This window comes from Calonectris borealis, chromosome W, assembly GCF_964195595.1.
Source record: "Calonectris borealis chromosome W, bCalBor7.hap1.2, whole genome shotgun sequence".
NCBI lineage: Eukaryota > Metazoa > Chordata > Aves > Procellariiformes > Procellariidae > Calonectris > Calonectris borealis.
In genome coordinates this window covers 10,312,985-10,330,232 of record NC_134351.1, presented here as the reverse complement: position 1 = coordinate 10,330,232, position 17,248 = coordinate 10,312,985, and the positions used below count along the sequence as shown (strand labels likewise).

Here is a 17,248-nt window from a genome sequence, read left to right as displayed (position 1 = left end):
TGAGCCAGGGATCTCATTGTAGAGCTCTAGTGGGAGGATGAGGTGGAGGTTGCACTGGCTGAGGTTTTCCGGTGCCTTCCAAGAGCGAGGAGCATGTTGGGCTTGTGTGAGAGACGCTGGCACGTGTTTTCTCAGAGCTTTTGGGGCAGGGGAACCGCGTGTGTGGTGGTGGTGGCAGGGCGGTGGCGGGCTGGAGGCCTGGTCTTGTGAGGCAACGTTGGTGTTGGGGGGAGTGCTGTGCTTGGGGTGCTGGCACGTGCACGATGATTTGGCGTACCTAGGTGCCGTCCCTGCAGGCGGTAGGCTGCTGTTGGAGGTCCGTGGCCGGACCTTGTCCGTGTTGCCCTAGAGTAGTTGGTGCCGCGAGGCGTTTTCAAGCAGCGCCGGGGGAGATTTGTCGTGAAAAAAGCCTGAAGTGGCAAGAGTAGCGGAAGCGGGCCTAATCAGAGCGATCTCTGCCGTGCCTCTCCTTCATAGGATGATGGAATGGTTTGGGTTGGGAGGGACCCTCAAAGGTCATCTGGTGCACCCCCCAGCAATGAGCAGGGCCGCCTTCAACTAGCTCAGGTGGCTGAGAGCCCCGTCCAACCTGACCTTGAGTGTTTCCAGGGATGGGGCATCTACCAGCTCTCTGGGCAACCTGTGCCAGTGTTTCAGCACCCTCATGGTAAAAAACGTCTTCCTTCTCCCTGGTCTGAATCTAGCCTCTTTCAGTTGAAAACCATTCGCCCCTGTCCTGCCGCAAGAGGCCCCCACTAAAAAGTCTGTGCCCATCTTTCTTATAAGCCCCCTTGGGGTACGGAAAGGCCGCCATAAGGTGTCCCCGGAGCCTTCTCTTCTCCAGGGTGAAGAAGCCCAACTGTCTGGGCCTTTTGTGGTAGGAGAGGCGTTCCAGCCCTCTGATGGTGTTTGTGGCCCTCGTTTGGACCCGCTCCAAGAGGTGCGTGTGGTCCTTGTGCTGAGGACTGCGGAGCTGCTCCTGAGTCGGTGTAAAGCGGGCTGGCAGGTGGGAAATGTTGGGGAGACAAGGGCCGGAGAGGAGATTCCGATGGCGATGGCTAAACCCTGTCAGAGGTTTTCCAAAGAGGTTGAGGCAAGCGCCTCCTTGGGGAGGTGCCAAAGGGAAGAGCGGGCGCGGGATGTGGGGAGCCCCGTTTGGAGCGGGGCTTGGCGTAGGTGTTGAGTGGAGGTGGCTTCCCCCCAGCCCAAAGGCTCGTTGCTGTGCTTCTGAGACGAGAGGCAGTGGCAAGGGTTTTGCAAGAGGTCTTTATTTCCTGTGGAATAAATAGGTGAATAAATAGATAAAGGCCATTGTCAAAATAAATAAATAAAGTTCTTGAACTAGAGGAGCAGTGAGTGGAGGCTGAGGGTGCAGGGCCGTTCTTGCAGCGGGTCTTGGCGTGGGGGAGGACAGAGGCGGGGATGGGGCGGTGGTCCCGAGGTGGTGGTGGGGGCGGGTGGGGCCGTGCGGGTTGGTGGGGGTCGTCGGGCTAATTGCGCATGGTGCGGGTGAGGTTGTGGAGGTGTTGGAAGCAGAGGCGAGCTTCGAGGCGGACGTGGTCCCAGGCGCAGGCGGTGTGGTTGTGGGCGTGGAGGAAGTCCTGGAGGCGCCGGAAGTATTTGTTGATGTTGAGCAGCAGGTTGCGGGGCCCTTGGCCTTGGAAGAGCGTGCCGTTGGCCGGCAGGCACTGCTGGAGCTGCTGGATGTGGTGGTGGAGGTTGTTGAGGAGGTGGTGCCGTGCCTGGGCGTCCCAGTGTTGGGGGGTGCTCGGGCTGCTGAGGGTGGCGAAGAGGTGCTGGAGGATGCGGAGGGCGGCGGCGGCGGCTTGCTGTGGGTGGCTGGTGCGGAGGAGGGTGTCGGGGAAGGGGAAGGGCGCGTGCTGGTGGTGGCAGGGCTGTGGCGGGCTGGGCGCCATGGCGTGGAGGAGCTGGAGGCTGTCCCAGGGGAAGGTGGCGTCGCGGGGACGCAGGTGTTGGCAGGCGAGGGCGGTGGCGAGAGCCGTCAGGAGGAGCGGGAGCGCCGTGGCGCCGTGGCGCAGGCGGGGCTGTGGGGTTGCGGGCGCAGGCATGGTGGGGCGGTGGGCGCTGCGTGGGGGGTGGTGGGCAGGAGCCTGGTCAGGCCGGGTGGCGGTGCGGGTGGGCGCTGTGCTTGGGGTGCTGCCGGGTGGCCGGCTTTATGTGGTGCCGCAGCTTTCCCTTCCTCGCTTTCTGGTGGCAGCGAGTTTCCGCTGTGGTTTTCAGTTTTGGCTGGTGGCTGTGGTGGTCTTGGGGAAGTGCGTTGGTGGGGTGGCCGTGGTTGGGGAGGGTGGCTGTGCGGGGGGAGGTTGGCTGTGGCGGTGGAGCGGGGGATGCGAAAGCGCTGGGGCAGAGCCCTTGGGGGCAGCTGTGCCGGGGAGGGGCGTTAGGGTTTCCCTGTTGCCTGCAGGGCGAGCTGTGGTGCCTCTTTTCTGCAGCTGAAGTTTCCCCTGGTGCCCCGGTGTCTTTTCCGTCTGGCATGCCCTGGTGTTGGTCGTGGTCTGTTTTCCTTTCGCTTTTGGCTCGCCTCTGTTTTCCTGTTAGCTGGTCTTCTGTTTTCGTGTTGGGAAGGGTGGTGAAGTGATGTCACTTGGCAGGGCCTGGGGAGCCCCCTCCTGGAGCGAGGGCCTGGGGGTGGCGGCGGCTGGCGAGGAGGTGGCTCTGGGTGTAGGCACTTGAGCGTTGGACGTGCTCCTGGACGTAGCAGCCCCAGCTCCCGTGTTTGAAGCGGAGGAGAATGGGGAGGAAAGGCAGGAGGAAGGGCTCGCGGGAAGAGGAAGAGGAAAAAGGGAAGGGTTTTGCTGCTGCTGGTGCGGCTGCGTTGGGTCCCTGGCTGCGGTCCGCTGCGTGTGGCCCTGTAGCCGGGGTCTTGTTGTGTCGTCTGTGGCTGCTTGCCCGCGGTGGCTGGAGGGCAAAGAAGAAGGTGTCCCCGGCAAGCGAAGGGTCTTGCGTTTGGGATGGCCTGAGCCCCTACGCCCCTAGAGGAGGGGTGTGCGAGGGTCCTCTGGAGGTGGAGCTGAGCCAGGGATCTCATTGTAGAGCTCTAGTGGGAGGATGAGGTGGAGGTTGCACTGGCTGAGGTTTTCCGGTGCCTTCCAAGAGCGAGGAGCATGTTGGGCTTGTGTGAGAGACGCTGGCACGTGTTTTCTCAGAGCTTTTGGGGCAGGGGAACCGCGTGTGTGGTGGTGGTGGCAGGGCGGTGGCGGGCTGGAGGCCTGGTCTTGTGAGGCAACGTTGGTGTTGGGGGGAGTGCTGTGCTTGGGGTGCTGGCACGTGCACGATGATTTGGCGTACCTAGGTGCCGTCCCTGCAGGCGGTAGGCTGCTGTTGGAGGTCCGTGGCCGGACCTTGTCCGTGTTGCCCTAGAGTAGTTGGTGCCGCGAGGCGTTTTCAAGCAGCGCCAGGGGAGATTTGTCGTGAAAAAAGCCTGAAGTGGCAAGAGTAGCGGAAGCGGGCCTAATCAGAGCGATCTCTGCCGTGCCTCTCCTTCATAGGATGATGGAATGGTTTGGGTTGGGAGGGACCCTCAAAGGTCATCTGGTGCACCCCCCAGCAATGAGCAGGGCCGCCTTCAACTAGCTCAGGTGGCTGAGAGCCCCGTCCAACCTGACCTTGAGTGTTTCCAGGGATGGGGCATCTACCAGCTCTCTGGGCAACCTGTGCCAGTGTTTCAGCACCCTCATGGTAAAAAACGTCTTCCTTCTCCCTGGTCTGAATCTAGCCTCTTTCAGTTGAAAACCATTCCCCCTTGTCCTGCCGCAAGAGGCCCCACTAAAAAGTCTGTGCCCATCTTTCTTATAAGCCCCCTTGGGGTACGGAAAGGCCGCCATAAGGTGTCCCCGGAGCCTTCTCTTCTCCAGGGTGAAGAAGCCCAACTGTCTGGGCCTTTTGTGGTAGGAGAGGCGTTCCAGCCCTCTGATGGTGTTTGTGGCCCTCGTCTGGACCCTCTCCAAGAGGTGCGTGTGGTCCTTGTGGTGAGGACTGCGGAGCTGCTCCTGAGTCGGTGTAAAGCTGGCTGGCAGGTGGGAAATGTTGGGGAGACAAGGGCCGGAGAGGAGATTCCGATGGCGATGGCTAAACCCTGTCAGAGGTTTTCCAAAGAGGTTGAGGCAAGCGCCTCCTTGGGGAGGTGCCAAAGGGAAGAGCGGGCGCGGGATGTGGGGAGCCCCGTTTGGAGCGGGGCTTGGCGTAGGTGTTGAGTGGAGGTGGCTTCCCCCCAGCCCAAAGGCTCGTTGCTGTGCTTCTGAGACGAGAGGCAGTGGCAAGGGTTTTGCAAGAGGTCTTTATTTCCTGTGGAATAAATAGGTGAATAAATAGATAAAGGCCATTGTCAAAATAAATAAATAAAGTTCTTGAACTAGAGGAGCAGTGAGTGGAGGCTGAGGGTGCAGGGCCGTTCTTGCAGCGGGTCTTGGCGTGGGGGAGGACAGAGGCGGGGGTGGGGCGGTGGTCCCGAGGTGGTGGTGGGGGCGGGTGGGGCCGTGCAGGTTGGTGGGGGTCGTCGGGCTAATTGCGCATGGTGCGGGTGAGGTTGTGGAGGTGTTGGAAGCAGAGGCGAGCTTCGAGGCAGACGTGGTCCCAGGCGCAGGCGGTGTGGTTGTGGGCGTGGAGGAAGTCCTGGAGGCGCCGGAAGTATTTGTTGATGTTGAGCAGCAGGTTGCGGGGCCCTTGGCCTTGGAAGAGCGTGCCGTTGGCCGGCAGGCACTGCTGGAGCTGCTGGATGTGGTGGTGGAGGCTGTTGAGGAGGTCGTGCCGTGCCTGGGCGTCCCAGTGTTGGGGGGTGCTCGGGCTGCTGAGGGTGGCGAAGAGGTGCTGGAGGATGCGGAGGGCGGCGGCGGCGGCTTGCTGTGGGTGGCTGGTGCGGAGGAGGGTGTCGGGGAAGGGGAAGGGCGCGTGCTGGTGGTGGCAGGGCTGTGGCGGGCTGGGCGCCATGGCGTGGAGGAGCTGGAGGCTGTCCCAGGGGAAGGTGGCGTCGCGGGGACGCAGGTGTTGGCAGGCGAGGGCGGTGGCGAGAGCCGTCAGGAGGAGCGGGAGCGCCGTGGCGCCGTGGCGCAGGCGGGGCTGTGGGGTTGCGGGCGCAGGCATGGTGGGGCGGTGGGCGCTGCGTGGGGGGTGGTGGGCAGGAGCCTGGTCAGGCCGGGTGGCGGTGCGGGTGGGCGCTGTGCTTGGGGTGCTGCCGGGTGGCCGGCTTTATGTGGTGCCGCAGCTTTCCCTTCCTCGCCTTCTGGTGGCAGCGAGTTTCCGCTGTGGTTTTCAGTTTTGGCTGGTGGCTGTGGTGGTCTTGGGGAAGTGCGTTGGTGGGGTGGCCGTGGTTGGGGAGGGTGGCTGTGCGGGGGGAGGTTGGCTGTGGCGGTGGAGCGGGGGATGCGAAAGCGCTGGGGCAGAGCCCTTGGGGGCAGCTGTGCCGGGGAGGGGCGTTAGGGTTTCCCTGTTGCCTGCAGGGCGAGCTGTGGTGCCTCTTTTCTGCAGCTGAAGTTTCCCCTGGTGCCCCGGTGTCTTTTCCGTCTGGCATGCCCTGGTGTTGGTCGTGGTCTGTTTTCCTTTCGCTTTTGGCTCGCCTCTGTTTTCCTGTTAGCTGGTCTTCTGTTTTCGTGTTGGGAAGGGTGGTGAAGTGATGTCACTTGGCAGGGCCTGGGGAGCCCCCTCCTGGAGCGAGGGCCTGGGGGTGGCGGCGGCTGGCGAGGAGGTGGCTCTGGGTGTAGGCACTTGAGCGTTGGACGTGCTCCTGGACGGAGCAGCCCCAGCTCCCGTGTTTGACGCGGATGAGAATGGGGAGGAAAGGCAGGAGGAAGGGCTCGCGGGAAGAGGAAGAGGAAAAAGGGAAGGGTTTTGCTGCTGCTGGTGCGGCTGCGTTGGGTCCCTGGCTGCGGTCCGCTGCGTGTGGCCCTGTAGCCGGGGTCTTGTTGTGTCGTCTGTGGCTGCTTGCCCGCAGTGGCTGGAGGGCAAAGAAGGTGTCCCCCACAAGCGAAGGGTCTTGCGTTTGGGATGGCCTGAGCCCCTGCGCCCCTAGAGGAGGGGTGTGCGAGGGTCCTCTGGAGGTGGAGCTGAGCCAGGGATCTCATTGTAGAGCTCTAGTGGGAGGAGGAGGTGGAGGTTGCACTGGCTGAGGTTTTCCGGTGCCTTCCAAGAGCGAGGAGCATGTTGGGCTTGTGTGAGAGACGCTGGCACATGTTTTCTCAGAGCTTTTGGGGCAGGGGAACCGCGTGTGTGGTGGTGGTGGCAGGGCGGTGGCGGGCTGGAGGCCTGGTCTTGTGAGGCAACGTTGGTGTTGGGGGGAGTGCTGTGCTTGGGGTGCTGGCACGTGCACGATGATTTGGCGTACCTAGGTGCCGTCCCTGCAGGCGGTAGGCTGCTGTTGGAGGTCCGTGGCCGGACCTTGTCCGTGTTGCCCTAGAGTAGTTGGTGCCGCGAGGCGTTTTCAAGCAGCGCCAGGGGAGATTTGTCGTGAAAAAAGCCTGAAGTGGCAAGAGTAGCGGAAGCGGGCCTGACCAGAGCGATCTCTGCCGTGCCTCTCCTTCATAGGGTGATGGAATGGTTTGGGTTGGGAGGGACCCTCAAAGGTCATCTGGTGCACCCCCCAGCAATGAGCAGGGCCGCCTTCAACTAGCTCAGGTGGCTGAGAGCCCCGTCCAACCTGACCTTGAGTGTTTCCAGGGATGGGGCATCTACCAGCTCTCTGGGCAACCTGTGCCAGTGTTTCAGCACCCTCATGGTAAAAAACGTCTTCCTTCTCCCTGGTCTGAATCTAGCCTCTTTCAGTTGAAAACCATTCCCCCTTGTCCTGCCGTAAGAGGCCCCCACTAAAAAGTCTGTGCCCATCTTTCTTATAAGCCCCCTTGGGGTACGGAAAGGCCGCCATAAGGTGTCCCCGGAGCCTTCTCTTCTCCAGGGTGAAGAAGCCCAACTGTCTGGGCCTTTTGTGGTAGGAGAGGCGTTCCAGCCCTCTGATGGTGTTTGTGGCCCTCGTTTGGACCCGCTCCAAGAGGTGCGTGTGGTCCTTGTGGTGAGGACTGCGGAGCTGCTCCTGAGTCGGTGTAAAGCGGGCTGGCAGGTGGGAAATGTTGGGGAGACAAGGGCCGGAGAGGAGATTCCGATGGCGATGGCTAAACCCTGTCAGAGGTTTTCCAAAGAGGTTGAGGCAAGCGCCTCCTTGGGGAGGTGCCAAAGGGAAGAGCGGGCGCGGGATGTGGGGAGCCCCGTTTGGAGCGGGGCTTGGCGTAGGTGTTGAGTGGAGGTGGCTTCCCCCCAGCCCAAAGGCTCGTTGCTGTGCTTCTGAGACGAGAGGCAGTGGCAAGGGTTTTGCAAGAGGTCTTTATTTCCTGTGGAATAAATAGGTGAATAAATAGATAAAGGCCATTGTCAAAATAAATAAATAAAGTTCTTGAACTAGAGGAGCAGTGAGTGGAGGCTGAGGGTGCAGGGCCGTTCTTGCAGCGGGTCTTGGCGTGGGGGAGGACAGAGGCGGGGATGGGGCGGTGGTCCCGAGGTGGTGGTGGGGGCGGGTGGGGCCGTGCGGGTTGGTGGGGGTCGTCGGGCTAATTGCGCATGGTGCGGGTGAGGTTGTGGAGGTGTTGGAAGCAGAGGCGAGCTTCGAGGCGGACGTGGTCCCAGGCGCAGGCGGTGTGGTTGTGGGCGTGGAGGAAGTCCTGGAGGCGCCGGAAGTATTTGTTGATGTTGAGCAGCAGGTTGCGGGGCCCTTGGCCTTGGAAGAGCGTGCCGTTGGCCGGCAGGCACTGCTGGAGCTGCTGGATGTGGTGGTGGAGGTTGTTGAGGAGGTGGTGCCGTGCCTGGGCGTCCCAGTGTTGGGGGGTGCTCGGGCTGCTGAGGGTGGCGAAGAGGTGCTGGAGGATGCGGAGGGCGGCGGCGGCGGCTTGCTGTGGGTGGCTGGTGCGGAGGAGGGTGTCGGGGAAGGGGAAGGGCGCGTGCTGGTGGTGGCAGGGCTGTGGCGGGCTGGGCGCCATGGCGTGGAGGAGCTGGAGGCTGTCCCAGGGGAAGGTGGCGTCGCGGGGACGCAGGTGTTGGCAGGCGAGGGCGGTGGCGAGAGCCGTCAGGAGGAGCGGGAGCGCCGTGGCGCCGTGGCGCAGGCGGGGCTGTGGGGTTGCGGGCGCAGGCATGGTGGGGCGGTGGGCGCTGCGTGGGGGGTGGTGGGCAGGAGCCTGGTCAGGCCGGGTGGCGGTGCGGGTGGGCGCTGTGCTTGGGGTGCTGCCGGGTGGCCGGCTTTATGTGGTGCCGCAGCTTTCCCTTCCTCGCCTTCTGGTGGCAGCGAGTTTCCGCTGTGGTTTTCAGTTTTGGCTGGTGGCTGTGGTGGTCTTGGGGAAGTGCGTTGGTGGGGTGGCCGTGGTTGGGGAGGGTGGCTGTGCGGGGGGAGGTTGGCTGTGGCGGTGGAGCGGGGGATGCGAAAGCGCTGGGGCAGAGCCCTTGGGGGCAGCTGTGCCGGGGAGGGGCGTTAGGGTTTCCCTGTTGCCTGCAGGGCGAGCTGTGGTGCCTCTTTTCTGCAGCTGAAGTTTCCCCTGGTGCCCCGGTGTCTTTTCCGTCTGGCATGCCCTGGTGTTGGTCGTGGTCTGTTTTCCTTTCGCTTTTGGCTCGCCTCTGTTTTCCTGTTAGCTGGTCTTCTGTTTTCGTGTTGGGAAGGGTGGTGAAGTGATGTCACTTGGCAGGGCCTGGGGAGCCCCCTCCTGGAGCGAGGGCCTGGGGGTGGCGGCGGCTGGCGAGGAGGTGGCTCTGGGTGTAGGCACTTGAGCGTTGGACGTGCTCCTGGACGGAGCAGCCCCAGCTCCCGTGTTTGACGCGGATGAGAATGGGGAGGAAAGGCAGGAGGAAGGGCTCGCGGGAAGAGGAAGAGGAAAAAGGGAAGGGTTTTGCTGCTGCTGGTGCGGCTGCGTTGGGTCCCTGGCTGCGGTCCGCTGCGTGTGGCCCTGTAGCCGGGGTCTTGTTGTGTCGTCTGTGGCTGCTTGCCCGCGGTGGCTGGAGGGCAAAGAAGAAGGTGTCCCCGACAAGCGAAGGGTCTTGCGTTTGGGATGGCCTGCGCCCCTAGAGGAGGGGTGTGCGAGGGTCCTCTGGAGATGGAGCTGAGCCAGGGATCTCATTGTAGAGCTCTAGTGGGAGGAGGAGGTGGAGGTTGCACTGGCTGAGGTTTTCCGGTGCCTTCCAAGAGCGAGGAGCATGTTGGGCTTGTGTGAGAGACGCTGGCACGTGTTTTCTCAGAGCTTTTGGGGCAGGGGAACCGCGTGTGTGGTGGTGGTGGCAGGGCGGTGGCGGGCTGGAGGCCTGGTCTTGTGAGGCAACGTTGGTGTTGGGGGGAGTGCTGTGCTTGGGGTGCTGGCACGTGCACGATGATTTGGCGTACCTAGGTGCCGTCCCTGCAGGCGGTAGGCTGCTGTTGGAGGTCCGTGGCCGGACCTTGTCCGTGTTGCCCTAGAGTAGTTGGTGCCGCGAGGCGTTTTCAAGCAGCGCCAGGGGAGATTTGTCGTGAAAAAAGCCTGAAGTGGCAAGAGTAGCGGAAGCGGGCCTAATCAGAGCGATCTCTGCCGTGCCTCTCCTTCATAGGATGATGGAATGGTTTGGGTTGGGAGGGACCCTCAAAGGTCATCTGGTGCACCCCCCAGCAATGAGCAGGGCCGCCTTCAACTAGCTCAGGTGGCTGAGAGCCCCGTCCAACCTGACCTTGAGTGTTTCCAGGGATGGGGCATCTACCAGCTCTCTGGGCAACCTGTGCCAGTGTTTCAGCACCCTCATGGTAAAAAACGTCTTCCTTCTCCCTGGTCTGAATCTAGCCTCTTTCAGTTGAAAACCATTCGCCCCTGTCCTGCCGCAAGAGGCCCCCACTAAAAAGTCTGTGCCCATCTTTCTTATAAGCCCCCTTGGGGTACGGAAAGGCCGCCATAAGGTGTCCCCGGAGCCTTCTCTTCTCCAGGGTGAAGAAGCCCAACTGTCTGGGCCTTTTGTGGTAGGAGAGGCGTTCCAGCCCTCTGATGGTGTTTGTGGCCCTCGTTTGGACCCGCTCCAAGAGGTGCGTGTGGTCCTTGTGGTGAGGACTGCGGAGCTGCTCCTGAGTCGGTGTAAAGCGGGCTGGCAGGTGGGAAATGTTGGGGAGACAAGGGCCGGAGAGGAGATTCCGATGGCGATGGCTAAACCCTGTCAGAGGTTTTCCAAAGAGGTTGAGGCAAGCGCCTCCTTGGGGAGGTGCCAAAGGGAAGAGCGGGCGCGGGATGTGGGGAGCCCCGTTTGGAGCGGGGCTTGGCGTAGGTGTTGAGTGGAGGTGGCTTCCCCCCAGCCCAAAGGCTCGTTGCTGTGCTTCTGAGACGAGAGGCAGTGGCAAGGGTTTTGCAAGAGGTCTTTATTTCCTGTGGAATAAATAGGTGAATAAATAGATAAAGGCCATTGTCAAAATAAATAAATAAAGTTCTTGAACTGGAGGAGCAGTGAGTGGAGGCTGAGGGTGCAGGGCCGTTCTTGCAGCGGGTCTTGGCGTGGGGGAGGACAGAGGCGGGGATGGGGCGGTGGTCCCGAGGTGGTGGTGGGGGCGGGTGGGGCCGTGCGGGTTGGTGGGGGTCGTCGGGCTAATTGCGCATGGTGCGGGTGAGGTTGTGGAGGTGTTGGAAGCAGAGGCGAGCTTCGAGGCGGACGTGGTCCCAGGCGCAGGCGGTGTGGTTGTGGGCGTGGAGGAAGTCCTGGAGGCGCCGGAAGTATTTGTTGATGTTGAGCAGCAGGTTGCGGGGCCCTTGGCCTTGGAAGAGCGTGCCGTTGGCCGGCAGGCACTGCTGGAGCTGCTGGATGTGGTGGTGGAGGTTGTTGAGGAGGTGGTGCCGTGCCTGGGCGTCCCAGTGTTGGGGGGTGCTCGGGCTGCTGAGGGTGGCGAAGAGGTGCTGGAGGATGCGGAGGGCGGCGGCGGCGGCTTGCTGTGGGTGGCTGGTGCGGAGGAGGGTGTCGGGGAAGGGGAAGGGCGCGTGCTGGTGGTGGCAGGGCTGTGGCGGGCTGGGCGCCATGGCGTGGAGGAGCTGGAGGCTGTCCCAGGGGAAGGTGGCGTCGCGGGGACGCAGGTGTTGGCAGGCGAGGGCGGTGGCGAGAGCCGTCAGGAGGAGCGGGAGCGCCGTGGCGCCGTGGCGCAGGCGGGGCTGTGGGGTTGCGGGCGCAGGCATGGTGGGGCGGTGGGCGCTGCGTGGGGGGTGGTGGGCAGGAGCCTGGTCAGGCCGGGTGGCGGTGCGGGTGGGCGCTGTGCTTGGGGTGCTGCCGGGTGGCCGGCTTTATGTGGTGCCGCAGCTTTCCCTTCCTCGCCTTCTGGTGGCAGCGAGTTTCCGCTGTGGTTTTCAGTTTTGGCTGGTGGCTGTGGTGGTCTTGGGGAAGTGCGTTGGTGGGGTGGCCGTGGTTGGGGAGGGTGGCTGTGCGGGGGGAGGTTGGCTGTGGCGGTGGAGCGGGGGATGCGAAAGCGCTGGGGCAGAGCCCTTGGGGGCAGCTGTGCCGGGGAGGGGCGTTAGGGTTTCCCTGTTGCCTGCAGGGCGAGCTGTGGTGCCTCTTTTCTGCAGCTGAAGTTTCCCCTGGTGCCCCGGTGTCTTTTCCGTCTGGCATGCCCTGGTGTTGGTCGTGGTCTGTTTTCCTTTCGCTTTTGGCTCGCCTCTGTTTTCCTGTTAGCTGGTCTTCTGTTTTCGTGTTGGGAAGGGTGGTGAAGTGATGTCACTTGGCAGGGCCTGGGGAGCCCCCTCCTGGAGCGAGGGCCTGGGGGTGGCGGCGGCTGGCGAGGAGGTGGCTCTGGGTGTAGGCACTTGAGCGTTGGACGTGCTCCTGGACGGAGCAGCCCCAGCTCCCGTGTTTGACGCGGATGAGAATGGGGAGGAAAGGCAGGAGGAAGGGCTCGCGGGAAGAGGAAGAGGAAAAAGGGAAGGGTTTTGCTGCTGCTGGTGCGGCTGCGTTGGGTCCCTGGCTGCGGTCCGCTGCGTGTGGCCCTGTAGCCGGGGTCTTGTTGTGTCGTCTGTGGCTGCTTGCCCGCGGTGGCTGGAGGGCAAAGAAGAAGGTGTCCCCGACAAGCGAAGGGTCTTGCGTTTGGGATGGCCTGCGCCCCTAGAGGAGGGGTGTGCGAGGGTCCTCTGGAGATGGAGCTGAGCCAGGGATCTCATTGTAGAGCTCTAGTGGGAGGAGGAGGTGGAGGTTGCACTGGCTGAGGTTTTCCGGTGCCTTCCAAGAGCGAGGAGCATGTTGGGCTTGTGTGAGAGACGCTGGCACGTGTTTTCTCAGAGCTTTTGGGGCAGGGGAACCGCGTGTGTGGTGGTGGTGGCAGGGCGGTGGCGGGCTGGAGGCCTGGTCTTGTGAGGCAACGTTGGTGTTGGGGGGAGTGCTGTGCTTGGGGTGCTGGCACGTGCACGATGATTTGGCGTACCTAGGTGCCGTCCCTGCAGGCGGTAGGCTGCTGTTGGAGGTCCGTGGCCGGACCTTGTCCGTGTTGCCCTAGAGTAGTTGGTGCCGCGAGGCGTTTTCAAGCAGCGCCAGGGGAGATTTGTCGTGAAAAAAGCCTGAAGTGGCAAGAGTAGCGGAAGCGGGCCTAATCAGAGCGATCTCTGCCGTGCCTCTCCTTCATAGGATGATGGAATGGTTTGGGTTGGGAGGGACCCTCAAAGGTCATCTGGTGCACCCCCCAGCAATGAGCAGGGCCGCCTTCAACTAGCTCAGGTGGCTGAGAGCCCCGTCCAACCTGACCTTGAGTGTTTCCAGGGATGGGGCATCTACCAGCTCTCTGGGCAACCTGTGCCAGTGTTTCAGCACCCTCATGGTAAAAAACGTCTTCCTTCTCCCTGGTCTGAATCTAGCCTCTTTCAGTTGAAAACCATTCGCCCCTGTCCTGCCGCAAGAGGCCCCCACTAAAAAGTCTGTGCCCATCTTTCTTATAAGCCCCCTTGGGGTACGGAAAGGCCGCCATAAGGTGTCCCCGGAGCCTTCTCTTCTCCAGGGTGAAGAAGCCCAACTGTCTGGGCCTTTTGTGGTAGGAGAGGCGTTCCAGCCCTCTGATGGTGTTTGTGGCCCTCGTTTGGACCCGCTCCAAGAGGTGCGTGTGGTCCTTGTGGTGAGGACTGCGGAGCTGCTCCTGAGTCGGTGTAAAGCGGGCTGGCAGGTGGGAAATGTTGGGGAGACAAGGGCCGGAGAGGAGATTCCGATGGCGATGGCTAAACCCTGTCAGAGGTTTTCCAAAGAGGTTGAGGCAAGCGCCTCCTTGGGGAGGTGCCAAAGGGAAGAGCGGGCGCGGGATGTGGGGAGCCCCGTTTGGAGCGGGGCTTGGCGTAGGTGTTGAGTGGAGGTGGCTTCCCCCCAGCCCAAAGGCTCGTTGCTGTGCTTCTGAGACGAGAGGCAGTGGCAAGGGTTTTGCAAGAGGTCTTTATTTCCTGTGGAATAAATAGGTGAATAAATAGATAAAGGCCATTGTCAAAATAAATAAATAAAGTTCTTGAACTGGAGGAGCAGTGAGTGGAGGCTGAGGGTGCAGGGCCGTTCTTGCAGCGGGTCTTGGCGTGGGGGAGGACAGAGGCGGGGATGGGGCGGTGGTCCCGAGGTGGTGGTGGGGGCGGGTGGGGCCGTGCGGGTTGGTGGGGGTCGTCGGGCTAATTGCGCATGGTGCGGGTGAGGTTGTGGAGGTGTTGGAAGCAGAGGCGAGCTTCGAGGCGGACGTGGTCCCAGGCGCAGGCGGTGTGGTTGTGGGCGTGGAGGAAGTCCTGGAGGCGCCGGAAGTATTTGTTGATGTTGAGCAGCAGGTTGCGGGGCCCTTGGCCTTGGAAGAGCGTGCCGTTGGCCGGCAGGCACTGCTGGAGCTGCTGGATGTGGTGGTGGAGGTTGTTGAGGAGGTGGTGCCGTGCCTGGGCGTCCCAGTGTTGGGGGGTGCTCGGGCTGCTGAGGGTGGCGAAGAGGTGCTGGAGGATGCGGAGGGCGGCGGCGGCGGCTTGCTGTGGGTGGCTGGTGCGGAGGAGGGTGTCGGGGAAGGGGAAGGGCGCGTGCTGGTGGTGGCAGGGCTGTGGCGGGCTGGGCGCCATGGCGTGGAGGAGCTGGAGGCTGTCCCAGGGGAAGGTGGCGTCGCGGGGACGCAGGTGTTGGCAGGCGAGGGCGGTGGCGAGAGCCGTCAGGAGGAGCGGGAGCGCCGTGGCGCCGTGGCGCAGGCGGGGCTGTGGGGTTGCGGGCGCAGGCATGGTGGGGCGGTGGGCGCTGCGTGGGGGGTGGTGGGCAGGAGCCTGGTCAGGCCGGGTGGCGGTGCGGGTGGGCGCTGTGCTTGGGGTGCTGCCGGGTGGCCGGCTTTATGTGGTGCCGCAGCTTTCCCTTCCTCGCCTTCTGGTGGCAGCGAGTTTCCGCTGTGGTTTTCAGTTTTGGCTGGTGGCTGTGGTGGTCTTGGGGAAGTGCGTTGGTGGGGTGGCCGTGGTTGGGGAGGGTGGCTGTGCGGGGGGAGGTTGGCTGTGGCGGTGGAGCGGGGGATGCGAAAGCGCTGGGGCAGAGCCCTTGGGGGCAGCTGTGCCGGGGAGGGGCGTTAGGGTTTCCCTGTTGCCTGCAGGGCGAGCTGTGGTGCCTCTTTTCTGCAGCTGAAGTTTCCCCTGGTGCCCCGGTGTCTTTTCCGTCTGGCATGCCCTGGTGTTGGTCGTGGTCTGTTTTCCTTTCGCTTTTGGCTCGCCTCTGTTTTCCTGTTAGCTGGTCTTCTGTTTTCGTGTTGGGAAGGGTGGTGAAGTGATGTCACTTGGCAGGGCCTGGGGAGCCCCCTCCTGGAGCGAGGGCCTGGGGGTGGCGGCGGCTGGCGAGGAGGTGGCTCTGGGTGTAGGCACTTGAGCGTTGGACGTGCTCCTGGACGGAGCAGCCCCAGCTCCCGTGTTTGACGCGGATGAGAATGGGGAGGAAAGGCAGGAGGAAGGGCTCGCGGGAAGAGGAAGAGGAAAAAGGGAAGGGTTTTGCTGCTGCTGGTGCGGCTGCGTTGGGTCCCTGGCTGCGGTCCGCTGCGTGTGGCCCTGTAGCCGGGGTCTTGTTGTGTCGTCTGTGGCTGCTTGCCCGCGGTGGCTGGAGGGCAAAGAAGAAGGTGTCCCCGACAAGCGAAGGGTCTTGCGTTTGGGATGGCCTGCGCCCCTAGAGGAGGGGTGTGCGAGGGTCCTCTGGAGATGGAGCTGAGCCAGGGATCTCATTGTAGAGCTCTAGTGGGAGGAGGAGGTGGAGGTTGCACTGGCTGAGGTTTTCCGGTGCCTTCCAAGAGCGAGGAGCATGTTGGGCTTGTGTGAGAGACGCTGGCACGTGTTTTCTCAGAGCTTTTGGGGCAGGGGAACCGCGTGTGTGGTGGTGGTGGCAGGGCGGTGGCGGGCTGGAGGCCTGGTCTTGTGAGGCAACGTTGGTGTTGGGGGGAGTGCTGTGCTTGGGGTGCTGGCACGTGCACGATGATTTGGCGTACCTAGGTGCCGTCCCTGCAGGCGGTAGGCTGCTGTTGGAGGTCCGTGGCCGGACCTTGTCCGTGTTGCCCTAGAGTAGTTGGTGCCGCGAGGCGTTTTCAAGCAGCACCAGGGGAGATTTGTCGTGAAAAAAGCCTGAAGTGGCAAGAGTAGCGGAAGCGGGCCTAATCAGAGCGATCTCTGCCGTGCCTCTCCTTCATAGGATGATGGAATGGTTTGGGTTGGGAGGGACCCTCAAAGGTCATCTGGTGCACCCCCCAGCAATGAGCAGGGCCGCCTTCAACTAGCTCAGGTGGCTGAGAGCCCCGTCCAACCTGACCTTGAGTGTTTCCAGGGATGGGGCATCTACCAGCTCTCTGGGCAACCTGTGCCAGTGTTTCAGCACCCTCATGGTAAAAAACGTCTTCCTTCTCCCTGGTCTGAATCTAGCCTCTTTCAGTTGAAAACCATTCGCCCCTGTCCTGCCGCAAGAGGCCCCCACTAAAAAGTCTGTGCCCATCTTTCTTATAAGCCCCCTTGGGGTACGGAAAGGCCGCCATAAGGTGTCCCCGGAGCCTTCTCTTCTCCAGGGTGAAGAAGCCCAACTGTCTGGGCCTTTTGTGGTAGGAGAGGCGTTCCAGCCCTCTGATGGTGTTTGTGGCCCTCGTTTGGACCCGCTCCAAGAGGTGCGTGTGGTCCTTGTGGTGAGGACTGCGGAGCTGCTCCTGAGTCGGTGTAAAGCGGGCTGGCAGGTGGGAAATGTTGGGGAGACAAGGGCCGGAGAGGAGATTCCGATGGCGATGGCTAAACCCTGTCAGAGGTTTTCCAAAGAGGTTGAGGCAAGCGCCTCCTTGGGGAGGTGCCAAAGGGAAGAGCGGGCGCGGGATGTGGGGAGCCCCGTTTGGAGCGGGGCTTGGCGTAGGTGTTGAGTGGAGGTGGCTTCCCCCCAGCCCAAAGGCTCGTTGCTGTGCTTCTGAGACGAGAGGCAGTGGCAAGGGTTTTGCAAGAGGTCTTTATTTCCTGTGGAATAAATAGGTGAATAAATAGATAAAGGCCATTGTCAAAATAAATAAATAAAGTTCTTGAACTAGAGGAGCAGTGAGTGGAGGCTGAGGGTGCAGGGCCGTTCTTGCAGCGGGTCTTGGCGTGGGGGAGGACAGAGGCGGGGATGGGGCGGTGGTCCCGAGGTGGTGGTGGGGGCGGGTGGGGCCGTGCGGGTTGGTGGGGGTCGTCGGGCTAATTGCGCATGGTGCGGGTGAGGTTGTGGAGGTGTTGGAAGCAGAGGCGAGCTTCGAGGCGGACGTGGTCCCAGGCGCAGGCGGTGTGGTTGTGGGCGTGGAGGAAGTCCTGGAGGCGCCGGAAGTATTTGTTGATGTTGAGCAGCAGGTTGCGGGGCCCTTGGCCTTGGAAGAGCGTGCCGTTGGCCGGCAGGCACTGCTGGAGCTGCTGGATGTGGTGGTGGAGGTTGTTGAGGAGGTGGTGCCGTGCCTGGGCGTCCCAGTGTTGGGGGGTGCTCGGGCTGCTGAGGGTGGCGAAGAGGTGCTGGAGGATGCGGAGGGCGGCGGCGGCGGCTTGCTGTGGGTGGCTGGTGCGGAGGAGGGTGTCGGGGAAGGGGAAGGGCGCGTGCTGGTGGTGGCAGGGCTGTGGCGGGCTGGGCGCCATGGCGTGGAGGAGCTGGAGGCTGTCCCAGGGGAAGGTGGCGTCGCGGGGACGCAGGTGTTGGCAGGCGAGGGCGGTGGCGAGAGCCGTCAGGAGGAGCGGGAGCGCCGTGGTGCCGTGGCGCAGGCGGGGCTGTGGGGTTGCGGGCGCAGGCATGGTGGGGCGGTGGGCGCTGCGTGGGGGGTGGTGGGCAGGAGCCTGGT

The 17,248-nt window shown here is 62.7% G+C and overlaps 6 protein-coding genes across 31 annotated transcripts in view; 1 reads left to right on the top strand and 5 right to left on the bottom strand.

Annotated features, from left to right (window-relative positions):
* The window catches only part of LOC142074711 (ubiquitin-associated protein 2-like), a 181,320-nt gene that overhangs the window by 138,527 nt on the left and 25,545 nt on the right, over positions 1 to 17,248 (top strand). The gene's annotated exons all lie outside the window — the stretch shown is intronic.
* LOC142075121 (interferon-like) lies at positions 1,491 to 2,803 on the bottom strand. The gene has a single exon (XM_075136148.1). It carries the CDS (start codon positions 2,067 to 2,069, stop codon positions 1,491 to 1,493), a length of 579 nt encoding a protein of 192 aa, XP_074992249.1. The 5' UTR covers positions 2,070 to 2,803.
* Positions 7,551 to 8,129, bottom strand: LOC142074742 (interferon-like). The gene has a single exon (XM_075135602.1). The coding sequence runs from the start codon at positions 8,127 to 8,129 to the stop codon at positions 7,551 to 7,553; it is 579 nt and encodes a 192-aa protein (XP_074991703.1).
* Positions 10,467 to 11,153, bottom strand: LOC142074764 (interferon-like). The gene has a single exon (XM_075135634.1). The coding sequence runs from the start codon at positions 11,151 to 11,153 to the stop codon at positions 10,575 to 10,577; it is 579 nt and encodes a 192-aa protein (XP_074991735.1). The 3' UTR covers positions 10,467 to 10,574.
* Positions 13,491 to 14,177, bottom strand: LOC142074765 (interferon-like). The gene has a single exon (XM_075135635.1). The coding sequence runs from the start codon at positions 14,175 to 14,177 to the stop codon at positions 13,599 to 13,601; it is 579 nt and encodes a 192-aa protein (XP_074991736.1). The 3' UTR covers positions 13,491 to 13,598.
* LOC142074932 (interferon-like) lies at positions 16,623 to 17,201 on the bottom strand. The gene has a single exon (XM_075135949.1). The coding sequence runs from the start codon at positions 17,199 to 17,201 to the stop codon at positions 16,623 to 16,625; it is 579 nt and encodes a 192-aa protein (XP_074992050.1).

What these genes read in the sequence shown, in the direction of transcription:
- LOC142075121 (XM_075136148.1), bottom strand. Translation starts at nt 2,069, where the DNA reads ATGCCTGCGCCCGCAACCCCACAGCCCCGCCTGCGCCACGGCGCCACG.
- LOC142074742 (XM_075135602.1), bottom strand. Translation starts at nt 8,129, where the DNA reads ATGCCTGCGCCCGCAACCCCACAGCCCCGCCTGCGCCACGGCGCCACG.
- LOC142074764 (XM_075135634.1), bottom strand. Translation starts at nt 11,153, where the DNA reads ATGCCTGCGCCCGCAACCCCACAGCCCCGCCTGCGCCACGGCGCCACG.
- LOC142074765 (XM_075135635.1), bottom strand. Translation starts at nt 14,177, where the DNA reads ATGCCTGCGCCCGCAACCCCACAGCCCCGCCTGCGCCACGGCGCCACG.
- LOC142074932 (XM_075135949.1), bottom strand. Translation starts at nt 17,201, where the DNA reads ATGCCTGCGCCCGCAACCCCACAGCCCCGCCTGCGCCACGGCACCACG.